This window comes from Trachurus japonicus, chromosome 18 (genome assembly GCF_045865225.1).
Source record: "Trachurus japonicus isolate A0001 chromosome 18, Traja_1.0".
NCBI classification, from domain to species: domain Eukaryota; kingdom Metazoa; phylum Chordata; class Actinopteri; order Carangiformes; family Carangidae; genus Trachurus; species Trachurus japonicus.
In genome coordinates, this window is record NC_140924.1 from 18,834,976 (window position 1) to 18,848,341 (window position 13,366).

Here is a 13,366-nt window from a genome sequence, read left to right on the forward strand (position 1 = left end):
AGCCTTCTTTGTCTTTGTGTGTCGGCTGAAAGACGTTTAAACCTCGTCCTGTAGAAGTAAAGTTGAAACGTAACTACGGCTACAGGGAGTGGACAAAATAAAAGACACCTCACAATATTTTACTATAGAAACTAATTACCGGTGTATCTCAATTAATTAGAATATCATGGAAAAGTTTATGTATGTGAGTAATTCAATTAAAAAAGTGAAACTAATACATTATATAGATCCATTACACACAGAATTAAACATTTGATGTCTTCATTTATTTTATTTCTAATGATTATGGCTTCACATTTAACAAAGACCTAAAATTCAGTATCTCAAAAAAATTGAATATTACAAAAAAGACCAATTAAAAAAGCATTTTTAATATGGAAATGTTGGCCTTCTAAAAAAGTATGTTCATCTACAGTATATGCACTTAATACTTGGTTGGGGGCTTTTTGACTTGAACTATTGGAAATAAACTTTTCCATGATATTCTAATTTATTGAGATGCACCTGTATATCTGTTCGCTTTTGTTCTTTCCTTCTTGTCACATTACAAAAGGCACAATACTAACAACCTCTGTTATGTTGTGTAGCAGGTTTTTCTGCTATTTTGTCAGCGTCCTGTATTTCCTTATAAGATAAAACTATGTGACTGTGCCCAGCAGAGAGAGAAATCTGTGTAGATTAAATTAAACCCAGTGTGTTTCCTGTGTCCCTCTTCACCCCGGCAGACAGAGAGTTTCATGCAAAATATCCAGATGTGTCACACAGCTCAGTCACGTGTCTTCTCTTTAACATTGTCTGTGACAAAAAGAGGACGAACAGGATTGTGGTACTCATGCGATATAGGAGGACAGACCATGCAAATAGACAAAAAAAACCCAAACAAAACAACCATCATTGTGTAGCATATTCAGGACAACTGTGCCTAAGAAAGATCAGAGGATTGTCTGACAAAGGTTGCCATAGAAGCGGCAGAGGCGCCCATAAATTAGCCCTGCGTACAGGACGCCGCCGCCACAGTGTTTGATGCTGATGCAGTCCGTGATGAAAGAGTAGCCAGAGAGACGACAAGAGAGGGAGGTGAGACTCGAGCCGACAGGTAAACGTGAGCCAACAGCCGTGTCAGTGTGGAGCAGCTCATGCAAAAGAGGAGGGAGGGAGCATGCAGAGGTGTGAAAGATGCACATTCAGCTGGTTTACGTGATTATTTCATATTTCATATGTACAGGACTGGAATTAGACCGGGTGATATATCTGATTGGTTTTCACACAAACAATAATCATGGAATATTATTATAGAAATGATATAGAGAGACCATTAACAAGTATCATTACATCAATGAGGAGGGAAGGATAATTTGAGTTAAAAAGAATGGAGGACAACATGAAGATACAATAAAAACAAAAGTACAATCTTTAACATCAGAAATCAGTGATTTTCATTCTACTTGACAGAAATTATATACAATTATTCATATGGCTATAAAATCAATAATTATTGTGAATCTCCCACTTTGATTGGGTGAAACATTTTGCTTATTAGCATCAGAGAGGGAAAATCTTACTGATTTTATTTTGAAAATCACACAGAATCCTTCTCCAATTCTCTCTCTCTCTCTCTTTTTTTTGTTTTTTAAAGATGCAGTTCTTCAATTTTATGAAAATATTTGAAATTCTGAGCACAGATTTGATCCACCTAAAAACTTTTGACACATTACTCTGATGTAAGCTGATTGTCCCCACACTGGATAAACAATAATGAGAAACGAAAGACTTTTGTTTCACAGAACGAGTGACTTAAACAAACTGTACCTACTTTCACACGCAGAGATGAGGGGGCTCCAGGTCTGGTCCGGCCTGCAGGTGATGGTGCCGCTGCCTTTCACCTGCTGACCTTTGGGGCAGTTGGCGCGCACCGACTGACCCACGTGGAACTCCTGTCGGGCTCCGTCGTCCCTCCAGCCAGGAGGAGCCGGGCAGGATTTAGCTGTGAGGGACAGAGACGATGGTAATAAGTATGGTTCTGTGTATGTACCGTACTGTATATGTATGTTTTCAGATTTTACTTTTTACTATAAGAGGAAGTCTGGTCGCTTTTCCTCTGTTTTGCTAACCTTCCTCCTGGCCATGTGCATTTGTTTACAATGAAGCTGGCGAGTAATCAATCAATAGAGCAGTAGATAACGTTATATATCATATATGATGTTACAACGTCTATATTTATGTAGTTTAATCTGCCATAAACAAGAAATTATGGGTTACAGGGCGCGTTTGCGTCGCAATGTGCAGAGACGAGAGCTGGGACACCTGATCTTGCGAAGTTGTTTTTCAGCCAAGAGACGCAATAAGTGAAATGCACGTGGAAGGCAGAGAGCCTCCATTGTCCCTGTGACAAGATAAGACGTTTATTCACCCATTACAATTACTAATTAATATTAAGCTGTTTAATTAAGGTAAAAATGTAGCATAGTTACAGTACAAATACTGCATAGCTCCTCTTTAAGTTTATGTTACTATAATACACAGCAGAGGTAAGTAGATAAATACTGAGAACATGTTTCAGTGTGTAATAATGTAATCCAATATGACACCATCACAGCCAAGACTGGATTCACTGCTGGGATCATTATCACACAGAGTGACAGTAAATAGCATGTTTCCACTTGCTCTGCATTGCTTACAGAGCCGTTCACCACATGCTGCCAATGTATATTTGCATAGGCTTCCAACTGCTGACTACTGATTATTTTCTCACATAATTTGTTGGTTGTCGAAGTAATTATCTATATTTGTTTTTAACTTATCTTTGTTTACTTCTTCTTCTTTCTCTACTTGTTAACTTTTCTGCATGTTTTGTTTGATCACGTCCTGATGCTCTGACTCCAAAATATCAAGTAGCAGGAACTCTGACTCACTGACCTCATGCTTTGGACGCCACGCTGGGAAACTCATTGTGAAACTAAAGGATGTTACAAAGAATTTTGAGTGGGTGTTGGCTTCTGTTGTTTTGATCTGTGTGTTGTAAATGCATACATGTAGGCGTGAGTTGTATGAGATTGTAACTGTGGTTACGTCGTTAGGACAACAGGAATAACAGGAAGAGACACAAAGTGAGATGCACTGGTGCCTTGTAATTGAAGCGTTTCTCTCTGTGTCTTTTCCTGCATGTTTCCGTGTGTGTGTGTCTGTTTGTGTGTCTGAGTGAGGCAGAATTTCTCACGTTGGCAGGTGGGGAACGTAGAGCTCCAGGCGTGGCCGCCCATGCACACCACCAGAGACTCTCCCACCAGGGTGAATCCTTTGTCACACTGGAACGCCACAGCGCGCCCAGTGTTCAGGTTGTGCTCCTGCACTTTGCCGTGCAGCATCTGTCTGGGGGCGTCGCAGCCTCTGGCCCCTGACATGAAGATCAAGAATTATTTTGTGTAACTACTGACTCATTCCTTTATTTACCCAAAGAAGCTGACTGACCCACCCATACCTTCACAGGTAGGAGCTGGGAGGCTCCAGGTGCCGTTGGCCTGACAGATGAGAGTCTTAGAGCCGACGAGCTGCAGCCCAGTATTACATACATAACTTGCATTGTGTAGATAAGTGTCTCCTGTCGTCTGGACCAGTGCATTTTTCACAGTGGGAGGAGGCCCACAGGAGTGTGCTGAAGAGAGAACAAAGAAGTGAGATCAAAGTTTCAATGGTTTGGTTGAAAAGGTATCAATACCTGATGGTGACATCGTGAGAATGTCACTTCTACCTGTCTGTCAAGTCTCAGTCCACTGTTTGAGATTATTGACTTGAACTAAAATCAGATTATGTATTTAACTAAAACTTAACTTACTAACTAACTTAACTAAAATGCTCAAAAAGTGTGAATATTATTATTATTTTTCAAAATCCAGAGTTACAGCTCCATTCAAGTGCAGCTCTCTCTCTCTCTCACAGCTGCAGCGTTCACTGGCAGGACAAATAGTTTCTGCTTTTGTTAATGGACAGGGTCACATGATGATTTGATGTATGTATTGTATTGTATTGTCCTCTTTATTTACTTTGTCATTCAGTGTGTTGTGTGCTTGTTAGTGGTCATGATTAAACATGTTAATGTAATCTTAAGGTGTAGTTTCAACAATAGCATTGACAAGGATGAACTATTTGATGTTGTTCCAGGCGGCTCCTGCTCTGTCTCACGTGAACACAAACCTACCAACACACGCTGGCTGGGTGCCGCTCCATGTTCTGTCTCCCTGGCAGGTCTGGATCGAGTCTCCCTGCAACAAAGGGAACAGTGTTAAAGTACACTGAGCCACCAGGCAACCAACCGTAACGCAGCAAAGCGTGACTTTATAAACATGAGGCGATCGCAACACACTCTCACTGTGTTTTAAAAAGGCTCTGTCTCGGCAGCAGGCATTCAAATGAAGGCAGCTAGTATTTCTGTGGGTATCTGTGTATCAGGGGTGGAGTGACTCAGCTCTTTCTGTTTGCTCTGTGACAACACACTATTGATGGCTGAGGGGAAATCATGTGACTTTATGTAATCAGACTCTCAGCCCATTAGCTCAGTGCAGACGGCCCGTTGTTTGAAAGCACAGAGCAGGAGGAGAGAGGAAGCTCTCTCTCTCTGTTACAGAAAACAAAAAGCACTCTCAGATACCAGTTACTTCTTATAAACATCAATAATCATTACCGTATTATCATAATATTAGGTTACACACTAAAACTGGCCTGATGATAACTGAATCAATGATATTTAAAGAGTTGCACATCTGCACTTTGTATGTTACATTGCACAATTGTTCATCTTGCACTGACTGATTTACTGTAAATATGTTATGGCTATAATATATAATTTGCTATGTTTTCTTTCTTTTATTGTTGCTTCATATCTTTTCTTTTCTTATCATGTTTTATTTTTAAATGTTCTTATGTTCTTTTAATGTTCCTTCTTTTATTGTGAAGCAATTTGAGCTACAATAACTGTATGAAATGAGCTATACAAATGAATGTATTATTATTTCTTCTAAAGTTATCTCATCTTTTATTTTTTTTCTATTCTATTGGAGCTGCTGTGACACCATCATTTCCTGCAAAAGATGGATAAAGAACTATTTTATTCTATCCTATTCTATGGGCCGTACCTTCATGTTAAAGCCGGGGAGGCAGGAGTACATGACAAAGTCCCCGTAGTTGTAGCTGTCCCCCTCGGTGACACCGTGAAGAAGAGGAGGGGGTTTCTCACACACCACCAGCTCGCAGGAAACTGTCAAGATGCTCGGGGTCCAGCTTCCACCCCGCTTATCACACACCACAAAAGACAGGAGCAGAAAGTACCAACATTATTCATGGTTTCTAACCGACACATTCAAAGGAAAAGAGAGATAACGAAAGTGTTGCCACAACCATAAAATATTTTTATTCACTGTGAAATTTCCTTCTTCTTTTCATAAAGTGAGCAAAGGCATCCAGAATGGAGGTTAATCATTAAACCAGACAGTCTCTTAAAGATTAAAAATGTAAGACACTTGGACAAATCATTCACCAACACGGTCCCTACCTGACATTCAGACAGCGCTGACCCCTGCAGGTAGAAGCCAGGAGGGCAGGACAGGGTGATGGTGCCTCCCACAGGTGTCAGCTCCTTCCCAGTGATCACCAGATGTGGGATGGAGAAGTTGGCGGGCAGCGGGCAGGGGGTGGGCCGGCACCGGACGCTGTGTTTGGACCACGTGCCGTCACTCTGGCAGGAGAGTGAGTCCGTCTGTGTGGCGAGTTCATAACCATCCTCACACCTGGAAGCAGAATGACAGGACAAGCATGAGAAAAAGTGTTTCAAGGTAAAAGTTTATTGTCCACAACAAAATTATTTAGTCTTTGAAAAACAATAAGGACTGGAAACAAACATGATGGCTTATTAGTGTTGGGAAAGTTCGCTTTCTACATGAACTACTTCGAGGTTCAGTTCACACATTTTAAAATGAACTAGTTCATTTCATAGGTCATGACTGAAAATTTTGAACTACTATGTTCACAGTTCCCAAAAAAAACTGGTTCATAGTCCTTTTTTTTTTCAATACGCTGCTGCGAGCTATTATTTTTCAAAATTATTGCCACAGCTCATAGAGAACCACAGACAGCAATTATTTTATCAGTTTTAAAACTGAAACTATGTGTCAGATTTCATCTTCGTATCCAATTTTGGATACTTATCCATGCATGCGGCAGTGCGACACTGTGGTGGCTGGTTCTGCTAGATTGGGTGTTTTTTTCTCTACATATTAAGGCCTGTTTACGATGTGTTTTGCCTGGAAGGCTCTATGGAAATCTGGCTCTTTCTTACACTAAGTTATACTGTGAGAGAGCACCATTCACAAACACCAGAATCAACTTTTACAATAAAGTTCATCAAGCAGTAATTCAGTACGTTCAGTTCACAATCGCTCAAAAATATGAACGAGTTCATGAACGATTGTTCATTGAACATGTTCAGGCACTGAACACTGCTGCTTATGTTAGAAATGTTTAAACACAGAAACAACGACCGACAGACACAGTGGTCTATATACTGTATCAGATTATTAGCAAACAAACATGTCTGTGTAATTAAAGGGACATTGTGTAGGTCCCTTTAAATCAGCTTGGAGTTGGAGACAAAGTGGCAGCTAATGACCATCAGAAAAAGACAGAAATATAACGTTTCAACACAAATCAAAAGGCGTCGTTTCAGTATTTACCTGTATTTGATTTGGTTTGGGAAAGTGAATGCGTCTCCGAGCACCTGAGCGTTGGCGACAGCCGGAGGTTTCCCACAACTCACGGGCTCACAGTTGGTCCTGGGCTCCCCCCATCTGCCGTCTCTTCCGCACGAGAGGTATGGGTACCCCCTGAGCTGGTAGCCAGGGCGACACCTGTATATAACTGCGTCTGGGAAGGTGGCACTGCCGCCCTGCAGAACAGCGTTGGGAACTGTAGGCGGAGCGACACTGCACCTCCCCCGGCCACACACAGGTACCCCGGGGCTCCACACGCGGCCCTTCTCGCACGTCGCCGTGGACGGACCCAGCAGCTTGTAGCCGTCGTCGCACTGGAAGTGCACCCGGTCCCCGCACGCGCGGTCGCGGCCCAGGACCACGCCGTATTTGAGCACGGGCGGCGGGCAGAGGCAGGGCCGGCACTGAGGCACGGCGCCCACCCAGAGGCCGCGGGCCGAGCACCGCAGGACGGGGTCGCCGACGACCTCGTAGCCGTCGAAGCAGACGTACTCCACCACGTCGTCGTAGTTGAAGCTGGAGCCGTTGAGGAAGCCGTGGCTGATGTCCTCCGGCGGATCGCAGCTGATGACATCACAGTGAGGCGCCGGTTTGTCCCAGAGTCCGTCGGACTGACAGACGCGCGTGGAGTCTCCGTTAAGCGTGAATCCCTCGTCACATTCATACTTTACCTCGCTGTTGAAGCCAAACTCTGATCCCAGCACGCGCCCGTGGGCGATCGGCGAGGGTTTCCCGCAGCGGGCGGGGACGCAGGCGGGAGAGTCGTGGCTCCAGGCGCCGTCAGCCTGGCAAACGCTGACGGATTTACCTTGCAGGAGGAACCCGGGCCGACAGCTGAGCTCTATCTCGCTGTTATAGGTGAAGTCATCTCCTTTAACGGTGACGTCACCGGGGACGATCGGAGGACCGCAGGACAGTGGCTCGCAGCGCGGCGTCTGTCCGTTCCACGTCCCGTCTATCCGGCAGGCGATGGTGTCGCTGCCTCTGAGGACGAACCCGGGGCTGCACTCGTAGTGGACGACCTCGGGATACAGGAAAGCGCCTCCGTGAGCGGTGCCGTTGGCGATGGCCCCCGGGTCGCCGCAGGAGACGGGCTGGCAGGTGGGGGCGTCGTTAGTCCACAGTCGACCCGAGACGCACTGCCGCACGGCGTCGCCCTCCAGCTGGAATCCCTCCTCGCAGGTGTATCGGACCATGCTGCCCAGGGCGCTGTCGGTCACGTTCACCCAGCCGTGCTCCGGGTTGGGCGGCGTTTCGCACTCCGCCGGGACGCAGGACGGCGCCGTCCCGTTCCAGCCTCCGTCCTCCTGACACACCAACCTGGTCGGGGTCGTGAGGTCGTAACCTTTGTGGCAGCGGTATTCGATCAGCGTCCCGTGAAGGAAGCTCAAGTCTCTGGTGGAGGTCAACATCCCGCTCTGCTCCGTCAACCTGACGAACTCCCCAAAGTCTATGTGCGGAGGGAGGCCGCAGTCCGACGGCACGCAGACGGGGACGGCGCTCGACCAGCCGAACTCCTCGCAGGTCAGGTGGTCCTGACCCACCAGCTGGTAACCGGGGAAACAGCTGTAGAAGATGGTGACGCCGAAACTGTGATCCTGACCCTCCACGAAGCCGCTCTCGATGGGCTGAGGCGGCGTGCAGGAAATCTGCACGCAAGCGGGCGGCTCGGCGTCCCAGTCACCACTGGCCTGGCACTTCAGAGTCTCTGGGCCTTGGAGGCGGTAGCCACGGCGACAGGAGTAGGTGACGCTGTGGCCGAACTGGAGTTTTGTATAAACGACTTTTCCGTTGACGATCTGTTTAGGGAGGGAGCATTCGATCGGGCGGCAGGAGGGGACGCCACCGATCCACAGCCCCTTCTCGCCACAGAGCACGGTGGAGTTGCCGACTAAGTTGTATCCGGTCCGACAGCTGTACAGCGCCTTGCTGAGGTACATCAGACCCTGGACGTCGACGATGCCGTTGGAAACCTCCACAGGCTGCGGACATTCGACTGGGATGCACTCCGGGTGAGGACGGCTCCACTGTCCGCTGGACAGACAGGTCACGGAGTCCTCTTTCCTCAAAGTGAAGCCGTCTATACACGTGTACGCCACCTCTGCGCCGAAAGGGAACCGAGGAGAGGGCGAGGAATTAGGGCCGCCGAACGTCACCGAAGGAGGCGGGTCGCAGAACACCTGCTTACACATCGGGAAGGTGTCGTTCCACTCCTGGGACAGCGTGCAGCGGAGGAACCGAGCGCCCTCGAGGGCGTAGCCGTCCTCGCAGGACAACTCCACCGTCCCAGACTCGGAGCACGGCTCGTAGCCCTCGTCGCAGACGTACTCCACCTTCTGGCCGACCTGGAACTCGGAGCCCCTGTACTGTCCGTGGGCGATGTTGGGAGGGGGGTCGCAGGTCAGGAGGACGCAGGTCGGAGGGTCGACGTTGGACCACTGGCGGTTGGCCTGGCAAAACCGTTCCGCACGGCCGACCAGCCTGTAGCCCGCCTGACAGACGTACGTCACCTTGCTGTTGTAGGTGTAGCGAAGTCTGGCCTGGGAGGGGACAAACAGACGTCAGACTCCACCAGAAGTTACCGACTGGGTTCAGCTGATGACGGATAATGAATCATATAAGAGGGGAATAGGCACCTGGAACCTAGAAGCATGACTCGTCTTTTGTATGATGTTTGACATGTAAGAAATTGAAATTACAAAAAAAACACATAAAACTTATCAATCTGTTTTTGTAATCATAGTTTGTTTTGGAAATAGAAACTCAGAGTGGTTCTGTGGTAACTTTTAAAGAGCAAGCACATTTTCCCCCTTTTGTTTTATTGATTTTCTGTGAATATTTCTGACTAACCTGGTAGAGTCCATTCTTGAGTAAAGGGGGGGAGGGGCAGGACACAGGTACACATGTAGGCAGGACTCCTCCCCATTCTCCATTGGCCTTGCAGGTCCTCCTCTTCTCCCCTCGGATCATGAAGCCTTTATCGCAGCCGTACGCCACCACCGCCCCGAAACTGTAGTTCGTCGCGCTCACGTATCCCCGATCGATGCTCTCGGGCTTGGAGCACCTCACCGGCACGCAGCCGATGTCGTACGGCGAAGGCTCCCACTCTCCTCCCATCAGACATCTCAGTGTGGCGGTGGTGTTGAGCATGAAGCCCTCTTCACATTTGTAGCTCACTTCAGTGTTGCTGGCGTATTTGGGTTTGTTGACCGAATCCAGAATTGCGTGGGGCACTTCAGGCGGGCGGAGGCAGAAGTTTGCGATGCAGCGAGGGGCCTCTGCGCCGTAGGGAGGGGCCCACAGCCCCTGAGCGTTACACACCATCTTGGAGTTGTTGCCGGCGGTGTATCCATCAGTGCAGTAGTAGTTGGCGGTGTCTCCGAACAGCTGGTGGCTCTCGTAGGGCTCGGCGTGGTCGATGTCGGGCGGAGGGCCGCAGGAGCGAGGGACGCACTGGGCTGAGCTTTCACTCCATTGGCCACTCGGCAGACACTCTCTGGTCTCTGGACCAATCAGAGTGTAGCTGCAGAGGGAGGTCAAACAAAGGTCAAGGGAAGTTTCAGCAAAACATAAAGAGGAAATCAGACACTCATCAAATCCACCTGTGTTTTTTAATCTTTATTATTGTCCTCTAACAAACAGCAGTGGCCAGAACGGTAACCCTTTAATTTACAGGCCGCTGATTACGTAGTAATGTCAAGAAATGGCCTAGAAATAACGGTCAATTTCATAGTAATGTCATGTTTTTTTTATAAAGGCACATTATTTTCATGCTTTGAATTTTTTAAGGCCGGAATTTTTCTCCACCAAGTCCTTGCAATTGTCAATTACAATTATTTCTGGGCTATTTCTACGCAATCAATCGTTATTTCTTGGCTATATTTCTTGACATTACTATGAAACTGACCATTATTTCTAGTCTATTTCTAGACATTATGAGGCAATTAGTTGTTATTTCTTCGCTATTTCTTGACATTATCAGGTAATTAGCGGCCTGTAAATTAAAGGGCTAAACCTTGGTCACATCCATGATGGCACAGTGAAGACATCACATCTCCATAGGTGTTAGAAACTGAATAGACTTCAACCACATTTACCCTTCTTTGCAGACATAGTGCACCTTGTTTCCCAGTTCAAAGTTCTCTCCTACGGTCACAGCGTCTCTCAGGGCCGGGGGCTCGCTGCACAGGACGCTCACACAGCGGGGAACGGGCCGGCTCCACTCCCCCGTTGCCTCGCAAACCACCTCCATGGAGCCCTGTGGTCTTCGCACCAATACACTACTTAGTTTACACACTCACACCAGATCAATTATACAGTCACAGAGATTTATAGAGAATGACTTGTGAAAACAAACAGATGAAGAACTGATGACAGCAGACAAGGTTATATAGAGTTCAGCATGTCACTTCAGGTTCATGCTGCTGAAAGACATTAACTGTACATGAAATGAACATGCATTCATTTAAAGGTCCAGTGTGTAATATTTGTCAAGGTTTACTGGCAAATTCTGAATATACTACCAATGAATATATTTGTATAAGTGTATAATTGCTATAAAATTAAATTTGTTTGGTTTTCGTAGCCTTATAATACATATAGCAAATGTCTTGCTTTAGAGAGAGTCACCATCTTGTGCCGCCATGTTTGTACGGCAGTGAGCGCTGCAAACTAGATATCACGGTTTTCCCCCCATTTTACACACTGGACCTTTAACTTATCGTCTGAACAGTGCAGCTGATGGTAATTTGTTCATACCTGTATCCCTCAGCACAGGTGTATGTGATGGTGGACTGGTAGGTGTTTGCGTTGAGGATGTAGTTGGCGTTCTCAATGCTTGGAGGCCCCCCGCAGGTCACTGGGTGACAGACAGGCGGCGTCCCGCTCCACCGCAGACTGGTGAGACACTGGAACTCATACGGGATCTGAGGCAGGAAGCCGTTCATACAGCTGAGGTGGGAAAAAAACCAAGGTTAGATACTGATTTTAATAAACAAAAATGAAGCTGCTAGTTTGTAATGATTTTAATTTGGTTATTTTTAGTAGCTTTAACATCCAATCTTTGTGTTTCCTACAGCCGACATGACAACAAAGTGTTAAAGGGGATGCAAATGATACCTGAAAGTCACCTTGCTTCCATAGGTGAAGTTGTCGCCCTTCATTACCGAGTTCTCTGGGACAGTCGGCGTCGGGCAGGAGAGGGCTGGAAGCAACACAAATAATGTGATTAGTAATTGCTGAAAACTATGAACAGGCAAATGCAAGATGGCTCTTTATATTTAGATGGAAATAAAAACCTCATCAATACACATTTCTACAGGGTGAAACACAAGTTCACAGACGCCCGTGAGTGTTATATTGATGAAACGTAAATTAGATTTTAGCACAAGCTTCCTCTGGGATCAATAAGGACAGGATGAAAGAGGCAACCAGGGGAAGTATATAAATGGACAGAAGCTACAGAGACTTGACTGAAACCATTAGTGATGAAGGAGGAATCAATTCATTCTCCATTCATTTAGTGTTGCTTTTCCATGAGGACAGATTATTGAAAGACCAAGACTGAGGCAGCAGAGGCCGACACATCCTGACTTGTATGACATCATCTAATGTCTTTGTTTTTGTCTTTAGAGAGAGAAATATGAAAGGACACAAACAAAACCCCTCTCAGGTTCTGCTCCATCCTCATTGGGGATTAACTCTGCACTTCTCTTTTTTCTGTCATTTCCTCTTTCGCCTTAATCCATCGATTCATTGTCACTTTATTTGATCTGTGGTTGTTCTTCTTTTTCACTATCACTGTCTGACCCACTATTGTGCAACGCATCCCCTTCTTCATCACCTCTATGACCTCCAGGATATAGACAACAGAAAGTTTTCATCATCCACCTGTTGGCTCTGTCTCCCCAGTGTCTAGACTATGAGGGTGTGCTCCCAAAACAAATACTGTCAGAATGAGTTTTCACCCTGATTCCTCATCACTTGCTGTTAGACCACAAAACATATCTGCCTCCTATTGCTACTTCTGCTTTTTCAGGAAAACCTCAACCTTCAGCTTTGTGCTAAGTCATTCATTTGTCTCTGATGTGTAACACAAACAGTAAACACACACGGAAAAACTGTAAAAATATAAATATTGTGAAACATCCTGCAGTTTCTTTATGTTTTTCAGATGACGTACAGAGTTCGACAACCACTGTGTCTGAATGCAACAGACTGGCACAGTCTGCAGGTGCTGAGTAAGTCAGTTCCCCCTGTTCTCTATGATGAAGAATGTGGCTTAGAGCCAAGATGGAGATGCTGCGGTGGTCAGACTTTTCAACCCGCTGCACAGTGGAGGACAAAACGACAGCTGCAGATATAATCAGCTCTTCACAGCACTGGGCTGAAACTGGGACTGTAGCTGTGTTACTGTGACTGCATGACAGGAAATATCAAACAGTTTTATTACAGAGGCTCAAGTTTTAAGAAGATGCTCTACGGTATTCACTGGGGACTGCAGCAGCCGTCAGACGCTGAGGAACTTAAAGCGTCCAAAAAGTTCAAGCGTCCATGATCAGTTTACCGTCTTTATTGTAACAAAAATTTAAAAAGAGCCAACAAGCAGT

General features: G+C 46.2%; 1 protein-coding gene across 4 annotated transcripts in view; it reads right to left on the reverse strand.

Annotated features, from left to right (window-relative positions):
* svep1 (sushi, von Willebrand factor type A, EGF and pentraxin domain containing 1) overlaps positions 1 to 13,366 on the reverse strand; it is a 102,782-nt gene that overhangs the window by 8,220 nt on the left and 81,196 nt on the right. For all 4 annotated transcript variants that reach the window (XM_085759863.1, XM_085759864.1, XM_085759862.1 and 1 more), the window contains 11 exons: positions 11,877 to 11,961; positions 11,517 to 11,708; positions 10,856 to 11,023; positions 9,609 to 10,281; positions 6,723 to 9,298; positions 5,546 to 5,780; positions 5,130 to 5,285; positions 4,196 to 4,259; positions 3,479 to 3,652; positions 3,218 to 3,394; positions 1,814 to 1,984 (listed from right to left, as the gene is read on the reverse strand). In XM_085759863.1, coding sequence (XP_085615989.1) covers positions 1,814 to 1,984; positions 3,218 to 3,394; positions 3,479 to 3,652; positions 4,196 to 4,259; positions 5,130 to 5,285; positions 5,546 to 5,780; positions 6,723 to 9,298; positions 9,609 to 10,281; positions 10,856 to 11,023; positions 11,517 to 11,708; positions 11,877 to 11,961 — 4,671 coding nt within the window. The remainder of the gene's footprint in view (positions 1 to 1,813; positions 1,985 to 3,217; positions 3,395 to 3,478; positions 3,653 to 4,195; positions 4,260 to 5,129; positions 5,286 to 5,545; positions 5,781 to 6,722; positions 9,299 to 9,608; positions 10,282 to 10,855; positions 11,024 to 11,516; positions 11,709 to 11,876; positions 11,962 to 13,366) is intronic.